This window comes from Spodoptera frugiperda, chromosome 12, assembly GCF_023101765.2.
Source record: "Spodoptera frugiperda isolate SF20-4 chromosome 12, AGI-APGP_CSIRO_Sfru_2.0, whole genome shotgun sequence".
NCBI lineage: Eukaryota > Metazoa > Arthropoda > Insecta > Lepidoptera > Noctuidae > Spodoptera > Spodoptera frugiperda.
This window is the reverse complement of record NC_064223.1, coordinates 4465670-4484356: the sequence shown is the minus strand read 5'-3', so window position 1 is coordinate 4484356 and position 18687 is coordinate 4465670. Positions and strand designations below refer to the sequence as shown.

The window sequence follows — 18687 nt, the reverse complement described above, 5'->3', positions numbered from 1 at the left end:
AGCACATGCACATGATGACAACAACCACTCTCCCAAAACATACCTAATATTTGTAATGCATCCGAAGTGTAGAAAAGAAGCTTGTTTCTATCTACATAAAAATGTCACACCTATTTATTTCCCGACGAAATTGGCTGAAGTGAACTTATTTTATTTTAGAGTTTGAGGAAGAAACTTTATAGCTTGTTACAACCGGATACAACATTGCCTGTGCCTAGGAAAATAAGTTATTTACTACTCAATATAATAAAACTGTAATTACAATCAATGTGAAATGAATAATCCACGAGTGAAAACATTTATTAAACCAACCTTGAAGGTAAAAACAATGGAGTAGGTATAATGATTTTATTTAAAACTGATAACTCATTAACCACTGAGAATGACGTGCAGTGCAGGACTCACTAAGGAGTAGCTATGTGTCACGCTCTGTTTGGTTTTCCCTACAACCAAAGTATGGGAACATTTACAACTAATTGTCCTATCTAACGGAGTGTATTTTGACTTTGTTATTGTTCTATATTTCTTTTGTTAGTAAATTATTTATAATTACGCCCTCATAACCCTACACCGCCCAAGATCTACGGTTTGCCCAAAATACATAAACCAAACTGGCCCCTGAGACCTATAGTTAGTCAGATTGATGCACCAACCTACAAACTGTCGCGGCATCTGGCAACTATATTACAACCTTTTACTGGGAAAACGAACTCATATGTGAAGGATTCCCGTCACTTCATCACACTATTGGCTGATATCCAACTCCAAGAAAAAGAGATAATCATGAGTTTCGACATCACATCACTTTTTACAAATGTTCCAGTAGATGAGGCAATAAATATTATCACCACAACTTTGAGCGGGACAGATTTACCTACTGGATACATTGACTGTGTAAGCCATTGCCTGACAACAGGTTATTTCTTGTGGAGAGGGGATTATTACCAGCAAGTGAACGGAGTTGCTATGGGTTCGCCGCTAGCGCCAGTGGTTGCTAATATGTATATGGAGTGGTTTGAGGGTCAAGCCTTAACATCCGCCCCGGTGCGCCCGCGATACTGGTGGAGATATGTTGATGACGTATTCGCCGTCATCAACCGGGAACATGTGGCTGAATTCGTGGGACACCTAAACTCGGTGCACGGTAGCATTCAGTTCACCACTGAGGAGGAAAAGGAAGGAATGTTGCCGTTCTTAGACGTGCTCGTGAGACGTGAAACAGACGGCCGCCTGTCACACACGGTTTACCGTAAACCGACACACACAGACCGGTACCTACGAGCCGACTCACACCATCATCCCTCCCACCTTGCCTCTGTTCCCCGTACTTTAATCAACCGGGCACTGAACCTGTGTGATCCCCAGTACATTGACGCGGAACTTGATCACCTTAAACAGGTACTGGAAACAAATGGGTACAACTGGCGCCAATGTACTCGACTGGCGAGTTCATCATGTAAAAGACGACCGGCAGTTGCGGAGCGGACTCCAGCATTCTTACCATATGTGAAAGGAGTAACCGACACCATCGGACACCTGTTACGCCGAAGATACAGCATCAGGACGATCTTCCGCCCACCCGGTCAATTACGGAACTTATTACGCTCGCCTAAGGATAAGGATCCACTGGCAGTTCCCGGGGTATACATGATACCGTGCGACTGTGGCTCGAGTTACATCGGGGAAACTCGCCGCAACATCACAACCAGACTCAAGGAACACATACGCAGTGTGAAGAACATGGACACTCATACATCGGCAGTAGCCGAGCATGCTTGTAGCGCGGGCACGACTCACTTCCTCCGTTTCGACAAGGTCTCCGTACTAGCGAGGGAGAAATACTTCGTACCACGGAAAGTACGTGAGGCCATCGAAATAAGTCGTCGTCCCAACTTCAACAGAGACGGTGGCTGGGCATTACCTCCTGCCTGGAAGCCAAGTCTGCAATCTGCGTCAGCCTACAATGTTGCGGGTCTGGAGTGTGACACAGTAAGCGCGGTATGTAACACCGTTTTTGCGTCGACCCGAGAATCGAACCCAACACCTGCGCAGCCGCCGGCGAGCGAGTCTAACGAGCCAACATCGTCGCGCGCGCCGGATAGTACGCGCGATTCCAGGCAGAGGGCGCGATGGGCGCGTAGCTCGAATCGCCAGTAGCAGTGCGACAATCGCCGCGTCGTGTGTTGCGTAATGCTGCTCATGAATATGAGCCTCTAGCATGGCTTGAAACTAGTCGAGTTCCTCGTCAAAACGATACGTGAGTAAGCCGATAACATAATAATTAAATTATTTATAATGTTATTTCTTGATCTTAGGTTCAATGCTAGAGTCGGATCTATGTGTCGTTTGTGTGCGTCTCTTAAAATCTCTACTCGATTCTAAGAAACATATTTCAATGAATAATTTGGCGATTTTATTTAATTTTGGTAACGTAGTTATTATACTTAGCCATGCCCATCCTTATGTCCATCAATGGAAACTAAATGCTCCATTTCAATATTAATTACTCGAATCACACGTCACGTGGGAAACGACAAATTCGTAGAACGACCTCGCCACTGGAAACTATTATTGCTAACACCAACCAGCACATCAAGATACTCGAAAACGTCAAAATTGTAAAAGAAATTTAAACCCTATATCTGTTTAGCACTAAGTAGAAAATTGCTTAAACAAATTAGTCGGATTGGTGTCTAATCTTTGATGATTGGACAGTTCGCCTGTAGCATCACAGAGAGCTAGTTACAGCGAGTAATATTGTGTTTATTTGCGGCACCGACACGAGGATCCGCCGATCGGAGCGCAAGACGTAAATAAAGCCACCGTCACCGCCATTCACTATGATGTTGACATTAGGCGCTATTCACGAATTTTATAAAAACGCGACCGACACGCGTCGACTGTTTTCTATTTTCTAAAGTTAGTTTGTGTAGTGGGAAATAAAAGTTTCTCGAAAGGTACAGAGGTTCTCGTTAGTAGAGAATTGACATATTATTTTTAACACCAATTCAGTTATGATAACAAACTTGCAAAATATAGTGTGAAATGTGGGATTCATAAGAGATAGGATTTTGGACTCATATAAGTTAGCATAGCACTACGCTCCATACATCCCACACACTCATTACGTCTCAGTTTTATGATAAATTCAAAAACCCAATCATGTTTTATTTGGCCTGAGTTCAACTCTAAATCCCAACCTGCTGTTAACCGTTTACATTTCTCACACAAAGCTGGTGCATTATGAGTTATTGTTAGATTTTAATCACCAGGTTATTCCGTACTGTTATCGGTAAGGAAATTCTTACACGTCCATTTTGTGTTAACCTCATTATTTATCATCTATTATTTTTTAATTAATCTAACTTCATTTATTAATTAAAAATAGTTGTAAATCGATTGAATCGCGTCTAGAAGTTATGATTAAAATGATGTTTTGATATCCGTAATGACACATAGGCATAAAGTATATTGGTAAGCAAGCATGTATGACAAAGTTGCTGTTTTGGAAATAACGAATTAGTCATTTTTGTGAATATGTATGCTATGTCTGATATAAGATAATACTCAAAGAAAATATCGTTCAACAAAAATGCATTGAGTCAACATTACGAAATTCATTATGTACCTACCCTACTTACTACTTAAACATAGTCATGGTAAATATGACTATCGAGGCAGTAACAGGTGGCTTCCCAACCATTATACCACAGCCATATGAAATTAAAGAAACAATAACAAAAAAAACTACACGACGCCATTGTCTCTCGTAGTCTCAGCGCATTATGAATGGCACCTTACATCACAGACTCATGGAACATACAAAGTCACTGGCCAGTTTACTATGTGACGCTGAAGCGGCCGCATATTTACTCGTACCTATAAATTTTCGTCAGTTTCCTTTAAAACTTTATCGTAAAACAAATCCGGTTATCTTGCAGCTCGCTTGCTTAGTTCATGTAAACAAACTATTAAAACAGTGTTACAGTGATAAAACATGAGCCCTTATTTTATTATCAAAAGTGATGTGTCGGGAGAAAACCTTGACGATTATATTTTGCACCATTTATCGTTATGTCATTAGTTCATTACCTCACGCGTTTCCATGTGTAATATACCACAGTGCAGTATATTATGCTGTTGATTTAAAAAAAATTTTCTCTTTCAATGTTTTAATTAATAAATCGATTATTATCGAGTCGAAAAACGTTCAAAATGTGAAATGTGATTAGGTTTTACATTGACGTGTACAAGTGAAGCCTTATTCCAGCGAAGAATTAGCGATTCCATATTACTTTTCTATGGTAGTTGACGAATTTGTGTTGTTTGTAAATTATTTGGAATTATGTGAAAATAATATTGAAGCAGTTAAATTATGTATGTAATTCATATCCATATAGATATATAACATTGAATAAGTGTGTATTATTAAAACATTAAATTGAGTCGTTTAGTGCAGTTAAGGTACCCAAATTGAGTTTATGGAAGCCGATGACATAATAATTAATTTAGTATGTCTCACTAAAGTTGTAATAAAATTATATTATATTGAGCCTTATAGGCATATTAAAAGTAGGTACTACTAGGTACATAGTATTCATAACACACATCTAAATAAGTTTAATACAAGAAAGCACATCTCTGCCTAACACTTCTAAAAAAAAATTAAGTCGAGCCAACTCAAATACTCGTGTATACCATTATCTACACCTACACCATAAAAGACCTATAACCTCTTATGGAACTCTTCACACGCCCTGCCTAGTAACAGCACAAATGTGATTTTAATAGTGCCGTACCAATGCGTAGAATAAAAAACCCGCACTATTTATAAAAATCACAAGGTTCGCTTTATACAGGTAACAGATATAATGGCTATATTTGTACTTAGTTTTTCCGGCCAGTGTCGGTAGTACGAGTAGTGGGGAAATACTGACGACCTAATAAATAATGATACAATGGCAACTGCCGGTATAACTGGTATTAGTAAAGGTCTTTGAGTGCGAAATGCAAACAGTTAATGTTTATTTATTATTATTGGTACTTTGTACCAAATGAAACACCTTAATTCATATCATGAACTAAACTACCTAATAGGAAATTAGTATAAATATGTTGTGTTTCTATTTAGGTAAAGGAAACCTAAAAAAAGATAAAAGATAAAATGTACAATGTGTGTAAACACTTTAAATAACAAAAAGTAAATTCACAAGTGATCTTTTAATTTCTCAAGACCTCGTTCAACTGGTATGTAAGGTTACTTAATTTAAAAAAAAAAACTACAAAAACAGGAAAAAGCCGCTACAAACAGGTTTTGCCCCATAAAAGCTAGAAAGAGCTTGGATAACACGAGGTTTGTCTATATTCTGTAATTGTTGCAAGAATGTGATCTACATAATAATATATCGGAGTTAGCTACAATGGAATCTATGTATTTAGGTGCAGACTGTGAGTCATAGATTAGTACTGTTTATGGTTACCTAGTCTACGATTTGCGTAATACTTCATAGTTTGGTACAGACGTTCATAAAATTGAGGATGCAACTGAGAATCTAATATGAATGTGACGTGGAATTGTCTAATATTAGTTCGTGGTCGTAGTTCGTACAACCGGTCTCTTGTCTCTCTAGTCGTCTTTTGTTTCTTTTTACATAACTCATCATTGAACTGCATTGAACTTGAAAGTTCACACATCATGGTCGTTTGAGTTAATCATTAATTCAGTAGGTACCTTTAGTACAAGTTTGCTTTTCGTTAAACGAAAACGTACCTACTGTTTTTTATTTAAGACTGCACGGTTGGTGCGGTGGCTGGGCAACTGGCTGCCGCGCAACGGGTAGCGGGTTCGATTCCCGCACGGAGCAACTCTTTGTGTGATCCACAAATTGTTGTTTCGGGTCTGGGTGTCATGTGTATGTGAATCTTGTATGTTTGTAAACGCACCCACGTTTGCGTCTGCTCTATGCAATATACGTAAACAATTTTCAGATGAAACACATAATTAGACCACTTTTATCCAGAAACATGCACAGAAAATATAGTATTAGTTAACCGAAACACCTCTCTGGCCATTAGTAAAGTTTTCTCCTCTGAACATCGAAAAATCTAATCGAAAGCTTACTCGACACACACTTCTTTTCATGTAGTTAGGTACATCTATGTTATAATTAAAACTGCATTATTTCTGTATAAACATGATTTAACATAGGAAGTATTAAACTAATAAATATATGTGTATGTACAGGAAAATAAACGCAGAACTAAGACTTCTTAGCAAAAGCAATCTAAGTATATATGTAATTACTTACTTACTTACAGCAACTACGTGTTTCCATCTCTACATAGATATTACTGTACGAGTATGTATAATATAAACATAATAATACTTAGTATTCGTATAAAACTACATTCAATATTTTATCGATCATATAATATAGGTAAAATAAAAACACACAAGTTTGTCATAGCTGCACTACAAGAACAAAATTATCCAACAATAAAATTAATCCCAGCAATAGAGATAAATTGATAAGTCAGCACAGCACCTATGTATGTGTGAATAAAGCTTTCTAATGTACCTTATGGGAAGTACCGCTTTGCTCATAAAGATAAGATAGTACAAATAGACCCGGCGATTAAGCATTGCGGTCAATACTTTATTATCTTTCCTTTTTCCACGTAATTATTCAAGTGTTTACGTAGGGCAGTGACGTCACTAGGTGTGTATTTAATCGCTAGTGTCTGTAATGCATCTCAATGAGTGGTCGTTAATGTTAACTAGGTCACTGTACTTGAATAATAGAAAGAAAGAAAATAAACCATTTATTTCCACACAAAAGAAAACAAACAACATATAGGTACAGTTTATAGTAGAAAAAAAGATTATATGTATTAAACTTTAAGTAGTAAGTACTACTTTATAGCAATTTAAAATGCCTGTTACTGCTTCTTTTAAAAAGGTTTACCTATAAGCCAGTCAAAAAACATGGCTCTATTCTAGCATAGTCTCTAAGCTTTTGGGAACATAGGTAATATAATGGCACACATACTATTTTTAATACATCAAAGCAAATAATATAATGTTGATGAATATTGCAAACCATAATAATAGATCTACATTATTAGAAACAAGTGAATATGTTAGGTACAAGTTCAGAATTAGTTGCTGCTCTCATAACTAAAACAGCTTTACTATGAAAACTATCGACATTGTATGAACACAATAAACAATAAGATCTAGGTAAATAAAAATACGTATGTATATTAAAAATAACGGGAGAACGAATACTAACTAGGTATGTATGTAAATTATTTTCCTAATGTTTGTAACCATTGTTTGTTACCATGTTACGCACGAAAATATAACGATATTGTTAACTGTTGAAGAGGAAACACTATGCAACCGACATTATGTGAAGTTAGTCGTTTTCTTGTATATACCTAATATTATATAAAAAAAAAAAACATTTAAAGTTCCACTCTTTCAATAGTGTAGTGGTTAAAATAAAATCATGGGTGAGTAGACTTGTTAAAGTGCAGGTTATTTATTTATTAAGTGTCACTTACAAAATATTGCACAATATTGCTGTATTTATATTACAGTATTATACAATATTATTTGTATATATCACAATATTTAAAATATTATATAACAAAAATGTAAATGAAAAATAAAAATGTCTTAGTACTTACTAAATTACATTTAAAATTAATACAAATTGCTAGTTCCAGTTCCACAGTCCACTTAATGTTCTTGTAACGTTTTGGTTAAGTGAGTTAATTATCTGTCTTTAAGAAAACAATGGACATCTAGTACTACTTTACCAATGTCACCCATAGTTATATATTGGCAAAACCTACTTTACCTGACTACGGCGATACAAAATTAAGTCCCGAATTGCTTTGAAAGTTGTCAAATTATTAACGAAACGTATTTTTTATTAGCAGTCTGACTGACATTATTCGCTCAAATTTTACAGATCATAAATTATCTTGGTCAAAGTCCCTACGTGTGTTCCTATTTCCACTATAAAAATACCATTAACTCGTAGATTGCGTATACTAAGATCTAGTTACTGTGTAGCGTCATCTCTATATATTTCTTCAATGATATCACCGAATTTAACGTCTCCACCACTTAACCACAACCTCGGTACTGTTGTGTTTACACGGAATATTTTTTCATTCGCTGATCTTAGAAGATACTCGTGGCTCTCCATCTATTCAATCAAAAACGCGTAGGTCGCCGCACCTAGCGCCGTGTCGCGCAGTCGTACGAATCATTAAAAACAAATACAAAAATCTATTTAAAGAAACTCAGATATGAATATTCCCTTTAAAAATACGATTGAATCTGCTACTGAGTTCACTTTCGCAGACTATTGGTCGAGTAATTCTTATCAAAATCATTTACGATAAGCAATCGTGATAGACGATGTTCCAAAGCTATGTGATGTGACGGAATTGAATTAGTGTTTTGTAATAATCAAAATTTTCAATAAGTGGGAGTATTGATGCTGGCGACCAGTCATCGGTGTGTGTAGGAAATTAAACATGATAATAATATATTGACATCAAAAATGGGCTGCTGCATACCGCCGAAAGAGTCTAGTAAGTTTTACTTAGCTATAAGTTTGTTATACTATAAGTAACGAAGGTTTAGTTTTAATCTAATAGTAATTGTAACAGTTGTATTGTATTACCTAATGAATGAAAAATTATTACCACATTTCTTTTTAATATTTTCTTGACTTTAACTTTTTTTTTATGTTAACTATCGTGCGTGTTATATATTTTAATAGAGGTTTAGATAATTAATTGTTATTATAGTTGTGTAGGTATACGTTCTTATACGGTATACCTAGCTACCTATTTAGCTATTGACGACCCAGTTAATGTACTAAACTACTTGTGTTATGTTTGTGTTTACATTATTATATACATCTGGAGGGGCAGAATTTACTCGTGTAATGTAACACACTGAACACACAATTTTTATACGACAATTACCTTCACGTAATTCTTCATTGTATAAATGATGCTTATTGTGTGTTTAAATGTACTTTCTCATTGTTTCAGGAGAGCCAATTCGGTATGACCCGAATTTCAACGGTCCCATCCACAACCGATCCTGTACAGACATCTTTTGGCTGGTTCTGTTCGTACTCTTTCTTGGAGTATGGGGTTACGTTGGCTACTATGGTAAAAATATATTTTAGTAAATAAAATGTTCATATTTTTTCTTTCCTCATAAATATTTAAATAGTGTAGTATATAATATTAAATAATAATTTGCTGTGATTTTTACCTCATTATTTAAACTTTAAATAAAATATATATAAGTATATTTTGTCCTTTAAATATACTTTTCCTGCTTTAAAGCTGTAAGTAAAATGTAGATAAATAAAATGTGTAATTTCAGGTATGACACACGGGAACATTGAAAAACTCCTCGCACCAATCGACACGTTTGGAGCACGATGTGGTCTGGACTCTAGTGTGAAAGACAAGCCGTACCTTGTGTTCTTTGATATTTCCAAATGTCTGTCACCCGGCACTCCCATCGTGGGCTGTCCCACGCCACAGGTAGCCACATCTATACTTCTATACTAATATTATAAAGCTGAAGAGTTTGTTTGTTTGTTTGTTTGTTTGTTTGTTTGAACGCGCTAATCTTCGGAACTACTGATCCGAATTGAATAATTCTTTTTGTGTTGGATAGTGCATTTATCGAGGAAGGCTATAGGCTATAAAACATCACGCTATGACCAATAGGAGCCGAGCAGAGCGGGTGAAACCGCGCGGAAGTAGCTAGTCTTATCTAAAATACGAACTAACTTTCTTAATTAACAAGATTATTTTTTATAAACAATATTCCCTCGTTATATTCTCAGGTTTGCGTATCGAAGTGTCCATCGAGAACTATAATTTTCGCCTCGGAAATGAACCAACAAAATTTTGATACATATAGATCCAGCATGGTGTGCACATATGACGTCAATGTTAACACCATCAGTTATTCGCAAGCTGTTGAATACATGGCAAATGGGAAATGCGCTCCATACGTGTTGGAAAGTCAAGCAGGTAAACTTTCAGTTTTGTTGTTTGTCGGAGTTTGTTCTGGGAGAACGAACATGTCAGTGTTTGTGTGAACCTCTGCCACTAATTATTTTGATGTTTGGCCCGAGTGTTACGTGTGTGGCATGTCCCTCCGGATATTCTCATTAAAATTGTTTGACCTAACGTTGCCCTGTGAGATATTGTATAATAACTACACCGCAGTGTTATCCCGTTGCATCGGCGATCTGTCAACACTACAATGCCAGGGAGACAGCAAGTCGAGTCCAAAGACTCTTAGTAAAGTGACCGACAGCTGCGTGAGGAACCCTAGCGAGGCTCGCAAGTCGTTGGTGAACAGAGCGACGGCTCTCGACTCTTACGTCGGCTGGATCGTAGCCAGCTGGATGTCCTTCTTCAGGCAGTCGGACGAGCGCGAAACTCACATTGTACGTAGCGCGCGACCTGCTGCGCATGACTCTGATGCACGCGTAGCTAGAAGCTTGTCTCTAACCCTTGTGCATGTGCACCGCTCCTTACTGACCAACGACTAATACGACTAAGTCCCCTATTTAAATGTTTTAGGAATGCCCGTTGCACTGTTCTTCGTTATAAACTTGTCTATAACTCACTATTTTAGTTGTAAGCACATTTACTGATCCTTCACATTGTCATAATTTAATAAATTAAAACACTTATCTATACATTAACGTCGCGATCGACGCTGTGCATGTTTGGTGATCGGCGCAGTGATGGGACGGTGTTTCGTGAACGTAGCCGATGTGAAGAACATCTTACAAAACGTGGACCTCACCGAGGAGGAGGTGATCTCACAGATCGTAAATCTGGTGCAGTTCCAAGAGGTAGATAGAGTTCATCTTAGCTCATTAGCTCTTTCCTATTACCTTAAGTTTAATTAAGTATTTCTGTTGTGCATGTTATTTAAATAAGCTAGTTACCTACTACAGTGCAGTTCTAAATAGAATGTATATCTAAACCTACTTAGATATTTCTCGTTATTCCTAACTTTGACTACCTAAGTGCTACTACTTCATTATTTAGTTGATGCTATTAGCTTACCTGATGTAATCTTGATCTTGGACTCTTGGTAGTTAATCTTACAATTCGATACTTGTCAGTAGCTCACCATAAGATCTCCAAGTTTACTGTTTTGAATAAAATGAAAGAACACTTTTTTTGTTTTATAAAGACTGATAAATTAACATAACATTTATATTTTTAGAGTCGTATTTCATATTTTTAAAATCGTTGTAAAAGTGTCTCTTTTCTTTACACGAAGTTTGCATAATATTCGTCTGTTTTATAAATAAATATAAGGTTAATTGTGATTCATATAAATAGGGAAAAATACCTAAGTAGGCACCTACGTTAAACTAACATTTTAACTTTGACTTGGTGACGGACAATAGGTATACTTAGTTTGTGGTGGAGGTAATCTATTTAGTTCATAAAATAAATGTATAAACATAAATTACTATAAATGTCCTTTTCCTGTTAAATTAATACGCGTACCTATCTATTTAGGTATTTCATTATTAATGTCATTAATACCTATATTTTATCGTACAATGAATCAGTTGTCGGCGCAAATAGTTCAAGACTTGGTACAGTCGAGGTGGTACCTGCTTGGTGCTGTCTTCGGAGTCGTAGTCCTATGTTTCCTGTACATCCTGCTGCTGCGCTGGGTGGTAGGCCCGGTCGTATGGGTCTCCATCGTTGGACTGATTGGCTTACTCGGCTTTTGTAAGTACTTTTAAATTCTATACACTATGGTAATTTTTTTCAACGGTTTCTTTCGTTTACCCTTGGTTTCTATCGTTCGTTTCTATAGTTCGGGCCATCAGAATTAGAATTAATTTGGGCTACAAGAATAAACAAAATTTAACTGTGTTTTAGTCTCATTTTTCAGGTTTAGATACTAAGGTTCTAAATGGAAGCTAACAAAATGTTAAAATTAATATAATATGATTAGAGCAATATGATTCAGACCATTTATTTTTAGTGTTTATCTCTGCTGTTGGGATTTTACAGAGCTACAAAATAATGTATCCTTGCTTTACGAATACGATAATAAATTATAAAAAAAAATGTATTAACATTAATACTTAGAAATAAAAATTCAACAATGTACCTACTTATCATTTGTAAATCCGTTAATTTCAGGCGTATATCTATGCTACAAGAACTATGCGTATTACAAAGCGAACCCAGGGTTGCTGCATCAGACGACCAACCTGAAGGGGTACGCTGAGTCCATGTTCACGAAGCCTGGCACCTGGATGGCCATCCTCATCGCAGTGGCCATCGTACTCCTCATTCTAGTGCTGATGGTCATTTTCCTGAGAAAGAGGATTTCTATTGCCATTGCCATCATCCGTGAGGGAAGCAAGTAAGTCTATTTTAAGAAGTTTAAGCCTGTGTGAAGTGTTTTATTGAACCTAATTGGCTCGTCTAAGTTTGAAATAAAATTGTTCATCTCGTGACTTACAAAAGGTTTTTTTTTAAAGCGAATGGATTGTTTTAAACGTTTCGCACTATCCAAAATTGGTACTTTTACTATTTTCATCTAAATATTGATATCAAAATGTCAAGTTAGGTAGTATTATTTATCCTCAATTACCCGAATATATATTATTGTTATTCTGAACATTTTATATTGAACTCTTGTTTATTTTCAGAGCGGTAACAGCAGTGAAGTCCACAATATTCTTCCCGCTTTTCCCGTGGATGTTCCAATGCTTCGTCATTGCTTACGGTGTGTTGGTGCTCATGTATCTCCTGTCCATCGGAGACTCTGCATTCAAAATAGTCAACCTACAGAATGACACTACTTGTAGCTGCAGTAATGGTGTTTATAGCCAGGTACGGATATTTTCTTCAGTAAATCATTGATATACAGGTATTTAATGTGTATTTTCTTATAATATTTTTAGCAAGTGATCTTCCCCTACACTTATTTTACTCTTTAAAATAGTCATACGCTAATCGAATGCCAATAAAAGGGGTTGTTAACTTGTAGGTCGGATTTGCATCTCTATTATCGATCGAATTTTGGAATAGGACGTACAGCTCTATCAGATTTGTGTTTAATTTCTGTTTATTTGCTTCCAGGACTATCAGTCGTGCGATCCAGTTACGTTCCTATCGCATTGTTTCGACAGTAGTGGCGGGTCGTGCAAGCAAGCCATGTGTCACTTCACTGGACTCGAAAATCCGCACAGCGTTGTCTACTTACATTGTAAGTAATACTCCTTACTGTTTCTTATAAGAAGCTTTTTTATAAAAAAAACTAGTATATATATATTCATACATTATCAGGCGAGAAAGAAACAACTTACTTACTACTTACTAAATATCCTGAAAATATAATTCCATATAAAATGTTGCCAAGACGAAAAAGTACACAAAGCTCACTGTCAAAAAGTTTTATGTAGAGCCAAGTTTGTAGCCCTATTTACCTAGCTCTAAATCTGTAAGCTCTAAACTTACACTTAGTTGCGGCGAAATGTTACAGCCGTAGTTCGTAGCGCGTAGTCCGTAGGTCGTAGCGCGTAGTCCGTAGGTCGTCGCGCGTAGTCCGTAGGTCGTAGCGCGTAGTCAATAGATCGTAGCGCGCAGTCCATAGGTCGTAGCGCGTAGTCCGTAGGTCTTAGTGCGTAGTCCGTAGGTCGCAGCTGGCAGGTCGTAGCACAATGTTCGTAGATCGTAGCGCGCAGTGTCTCATAGGTCTTAGTGCGTAACTCATAGTTCGTAGCGTGTTACTTATAGTCGCTCGCCTCGGCAACATTTGTATTACAAAAAAAAATATAGTTTAATGCTTTTGTTGATCTCCGCTAGCATGCGTATATTCAATTCAATTCAATTCAATTCAATATTCTGATTACAGTGGCCAACTTACTGGGTTTCTTCTGGACAATGTTCTTCATCAGTGGAGTGTCAGACATGATGCTGGCTAGTACTTTCTCCACGTGGTACTGGACATACGACAAGAAAGACCTTCCATTCTTCACACTTACCTCTGGTATATACAGGACAGTACGGTAAGAATTATAATACCTAAGAGTTTTAATTAATGTAATTTTGAGGAAAATAAGCATTTAAAATGTAATTGAATATAATCAGTTTTATAAGTATTGCTTTTTGTGCCCTCTTTTATATGGAAACTAAGTATACAGAGTTGGGTTTCGATATATGTATTACAGTTTATAAATATATATACTAAACAACAGCTACCTTTCCCATATTCACGTAAAAATAAACTCTATGATCATTATAAAATTGATTTCTTTAATATTATTATTTTAATATTTTTTACATTTTAGGTTTCACTTGGGTACCGTGGCCTTCGGAGCGCTGATCATAGCCATAGTTCGGGTAATTCGCGTCATACTCGAGTACATTGACCAGAAACTGAAGAAATTCGACAATCCTGTCACTAAGTGTCTCATGTGTCTTTGTAAATGCTTCTGTTGGTGTTTGGAGAACTTCCTCAAGTTCATCAATAAGAATGCGTACATAATGTGCGCGGTACACGGACAGAACTTCTGTACGAGCGCGAGAGACGCCTTCTCGTTGCTCATGAGGAATATCTTGAGAGTAGTCGTTATAGACAAGGTACGTATTTCTTTAATCATAGCCAAAAACGATATATTTTAAGTTAGCTATGAAGTCTTTGTTTCAATGTTTTATATTTAGTCTCTGAAACTACAGGCGTTAATTACCTGACTTTTTTGAACGACGACGGTGGCAAGTAAGCACCCGGCCCACCTGATGGTAACCAATGGTAACCACTGGTAACGGTAACTGCGTTTTTGAACAGGCTTTTTTCAACGAAGGGCGCAACGGAGAAAATGCCGTCAACAGATTTTTGTTGGCAGTCAATGTTTAAAGAACCCATAATAATTATTTCAGGTAACAGATTTCCTGTTCTTCTTGTCAAAACTATTGATATCCATCGGAGTGGGTGTCGGCGTGTACTACCTGCTGCAGTGGAACCTACTGTACGAAGTGACGAAGGGGCAGCCACTACACTACAACCACATTCCCGCCATCATACTGAGTATCGCCACCTACCTCATCTGTACAATATTCTTCAACGTCTACGAAATGGCCGTTGATACGTTGTTCCTTTGTTTCCGTAAGTATTTCAATCAATTGAATATTAGAAGGTATAAATACAGTTGCCCGGGTCAAAACTACTTCAATATGACAATTATTTTTAATTGATTTTCGACTTAATATCAAAACTATAAAGTTGAAAGTCTATTAAAATTTAAAGCAGAGTAAATTGACCATTTACAGACGTCTTTATCAACATTCATATTTTATACTAATACTTTTTTTCTCTATTTCAGTTGAAGACTGCGAAAGAAACGATGGTTCACCAGAGAAACCATACTTTATGTCGAAAAATCTTATGAGAATCCTTGGAAAACGAAATAAAGAATTATAAAGTGCCAAAAATTGCGTACGAGTGTTGTGAACGTAAAACTAAGAGGATAAGTTAAATCGTGTCAAAACTTTAATCATTTGTCACAATTTTTGTAATCACTGGTACTTCGATATACACGTTTTATAGGATTTTTTACTATATTTCTATTTGTAAAATATTTTTAATAATAATTTAGATGTGTACTCTTTTACAGTATTGTATCATAGTTTATAATGATAGAAACCAAATAATAATTTGTTATGTACGTTTTTAAAATTTATTACAATGGATATCACACCATTTATAAGAGAAACTGAGATTATTAAGATAATATTTTATGATTAATCAAGAAAAATTAAACATGTGTTTGATAAATAAATTAAGTGGTTTGTGATACTGAAAATAAATTATGTGAAATCAAATTGGCTTGTATTTTATTTATTAACCAAACTAAATGCTGACCTTAACGAGTGGCGAATAAGAAATTAATATAGTAACAATTTAAATTCAACCTAATTACTTTTATAATACGATTGTATTTGAAATATCTCCAAATGGACGCCAAGAACCTATCGTTGTGAAAATTAAAATCTCTTTGACTGTATTCATGTGGTTAGTCTATAATTATTCTTCGACGTCACTCCCTCCATCGGCAAAGACCAATAAACTACATTTCTCTGAACATACCTTTAATGCAATTCAACCACAATCCTTCACTCAACATTGCTATATGTAAATCTGTTGTCTCTTAAAATAGTCCAAATAAAATATACCAATTACTCTTCCAAAACATTATTTATTCTATGTTGTGTTAGAAAGGCTACATCAAGCATAGCTTCAGGGTCTAGTAATTCTTTAACATTGTCGTACTTGAGGCTCTCTTCGTACGCAAACATGATGCTTGTGTCATCCAGCAACATTTTGGAAGCAACTAGAGCAGCTATGCAGTTCCTCACTCTTGCCATTGTTTCCCTGTCTGATCTGCTAATACACTGTAACAGATAGTAAAGTATGGTTAAGCTACAATTAAATTTATTTTAAATATATATCTGTAATCACTTTGACATTGTTTGATAGTCTTCAAGGAATGTAGATAACCGAAAAACCCAATAAGACCTAACTTGACCCAGAAAATTAATCAGAAAGTTCTAATATGTGTAGTAACTACATCTACTTGACTAACAAGATGTGACCTATGGCCTGCAGTCTCCATAATAATAGTGTTATGTTATGAATTTATTCAATAGATTTTGAACCTTATAATTGATTAATGTTTACGACATATTGATTTATTTCCCTTTCTATAATTGTGAAAACTTCCAGCTCAGTTATATTTTAACAATACATCATACTAAAGTCCTCCTTACCTGTACTTCAACATTAACAATTTCATCTTTCTCTTCCTCCACCAAGTTATTTTGTTCCGGTGGACTTATCCAGATGTAGCCGTTGTTACCAATGATCACTGATATACCACACGGCAAGTTGTGGAAGTGGTTCTTTCTGCGTTTGATCAGTGAAGGGAATACTTTCATTAATATACCTTGGGAAAGCTGGAACATGAAAAAAGAACAATTTGAATATTAGGATAGTACTAAGAATACATATATTTACTGAACTGAATGAAAACTAGATAAGTCTATTTATTTCTTATTTGATTATTCTGTCTTCTAAGTACCACTTGGAGGATACTACTGGAAGGACCAGACCAGTAGCAGTAAAACTTATTTTAATTAGCAATTTATTACCATGTATTCTATTATGAATTAGTCAAGTCTACAGTAGTACAGGGTGTATTGTTCAATAGTAGTATAAGTACCAATCATAAAAATTAAAAGTACTCTTAACTTATGAGCAATATGAGCATGTATGAAAAGACTGATGACTGTTGATGAAGCGAAAGAGGTATACGCATTCCATAGTCTCTGCTTACCCCCATGGGAGATAGACATGAGATTGTATGTATGCTAATCTTACCTTGCCATATTTCAAACTCCTGGTGTGCAATGACAGAGAGCCATCTGAGAACACACTCTGTACCTCTGCACTGATGAGGTCACCCTCTTGAAGGTGCTTCCTCATCATCTGTTCATCTTCTGCTGATCTTCGCCTCTGTAATTTGAAACACCATTATTAGTTATTAAACATTTTAATAACTAACTATTTTAATTTAAAATACAAGAAATAAATTTCAATTTGTTTATTGATTGAACATTGTTAATTTCTCATATAATGTGGGTATGAACAAGAATGTTTATTTAATGGTTTGCTGTAAGTATGAGTATTTATAGGGTAAACTCAAGAACTATTCATATTATTTTGGCAAAAATTTTTATTTACTGACAGGAATATAGTTAGCAAGTGCTTCGTGTTTAGAGTAAAAGCACACAGAAAGTTCTACAATAAACTAAAAGACTGCTCAACAATAAGACATTGTTTATTACATTACTCAATTAATAGCAAATTAACATACCAGCTCGCCTCCAGGTAGATTCACAGATGATAACTGTAGAACTGAGTCTAGACGAGAATTAGTTTCAACTTTCCATCTTCTCTGCTGTACTTCAAGTACTCGTCCCACTACTACATCTCCTATTTCACCGACGTACCGATTCTTCAACGGTCGCACACATATCAACTTGTTTACTTTCTGCATTACCCCAGCTACGGAAGCTTTTAAACAGTCGTCTGATGCGTAAGTACCATGCCCACTGTAAATTGATACATGTAAATTAGTTGATAAGGGTACTTTTATACATGAAGCTTTAAAAAACAGCACTGCCTGATCTTACCGCATAAAATCCTCCATGCCCGTTACAACTTCACCAGGGGTATAGAATCGAGGTAATTCTCTGTTAGTAGGCACAGAATGATTCACTCTCTCTGAAGCTAAACGTATTTTAACGTGGCTCGTCATTTTTAAACAGAATTGTAAACAATTTTCAAATAAACAACAAAATCTCCACCAAGCAAGCTGATTCTAACCTCACTTATTATTGACAATTTGACAATTTTGACATTTGACAGAATAACAGCACTGACATGTCTACATCCCTGATAAAACAAAAAAGTAAATCCATCGACAAATTAAAAGGTAAATAAATAAATAAATAATAGCTAATAAATGAAACAAATCAAAATGAAATTAAAACACACTGTCTGTCGCATCGCGCTTGATA

General features: G+C 35.9%; 2 protein-coding genes across 8 annotated transcripts in view; one reads left to right on the top strand and one right to left on the bottom strand.

Annotated features, from left to right (window-relative positions):
* LOC118263117 (choline transporter-like 2) overlaps positions 1-15930 on the top strand; it is a 29353-nt gene extending 13423 nt beyond the window's left edge. For 2 of the 7 annotated variants that reach the window (XM_050697388.1, XM_050697387.1), the window contains 12 exons: positions 9079-9201; positions 9422-9585; positions 9894-10083; positions 10807-10919; positions 11655-11820; positions 12241-12466; positions 12756-12939; positions 13189-13315; positions 13964-14117; positions 14400-14691; positions 14989-15214; positions 15432-15930. In XM_050697388.1, the coding sequence (XP_050553345.1) occupies positions 9079-9201; positions 9422-9585; positions 9894-10083; positions 10807-10919; positions 11655-11820; positions 12241-12466; positions 12756-12939; positions 13189-13315; positions 13964-14117; positions 14400-14691; positions 14989-15214; positions 15432-15529 (2063 nt within the window). In that variant the 3' untranslated portion in view covers positions 15530-15930. Of the gene's footprint in view, positions 1-3841; positions 3876-8350; positions 8611-9078; positions 9202-9421; positions 9586-9893; positions 10084-10281; positions 10506-10806; positions 10920-11654; positions 11821-12240; positions 12467-12755; positions 12940-13188; positions 13316-13963; positions 14118-14399; positions 14692-14988; positions 15215-15431 lie in introns of those variants that run through there. The other 5 variants (XM_050697384.1, XM_050697385.1, XM_050697382.1 and 2 more) reach the window with 4 other exon arrangements.
* LOC118262626 (exosome complex component RRP4) lies at positions 15586-18517 on the bottom strand. Its single transcript, XM_035574145.2, has 5 exons — positions 18301-18517; positions 17982-18219; positions 17486-17620; positions 16876-17061; positions 15586-16500 (listed from the first exon to the last, which is right to left on the bottom strand). Exons 1-5 carry the CDS (start codon positions 18423-18425, stop codon positions 16285-16287), a joined length of 900 nt encoding a protein of 299 aa, XP_035430038.1. The 5' UTR covers positions 18426-18517; the 3' UTR covers positions 15586-16284.
* Positions 18518-18687: the final 170 nt, after the last annotated feature.

Bases quoted from the DNA above. Each gene is read 5' to 3' on its own strand.
- LOC118262626 (XM_035574145.2), bottom strand. From the start codon at position 18,425: ATGACGAGCCACGTTAAAATACGTTTAGCTTCAGAGAGAGTGAATCAT. The intron at 17,621-17,981 runs GTATGTTAATTT...TTCAAATTACAG, and splicing joins ATCTACCTGGAGGCGAGCTG to AGGCGAAGATCAGCAGAAGA. The intron at 16,501-16,875 runs GTAAGGAGGACT...TATCTGTTACAG, and splicing joins TTGTTAATGTTGAAGTACAG to TGTATTAGCAGATCAGACAG.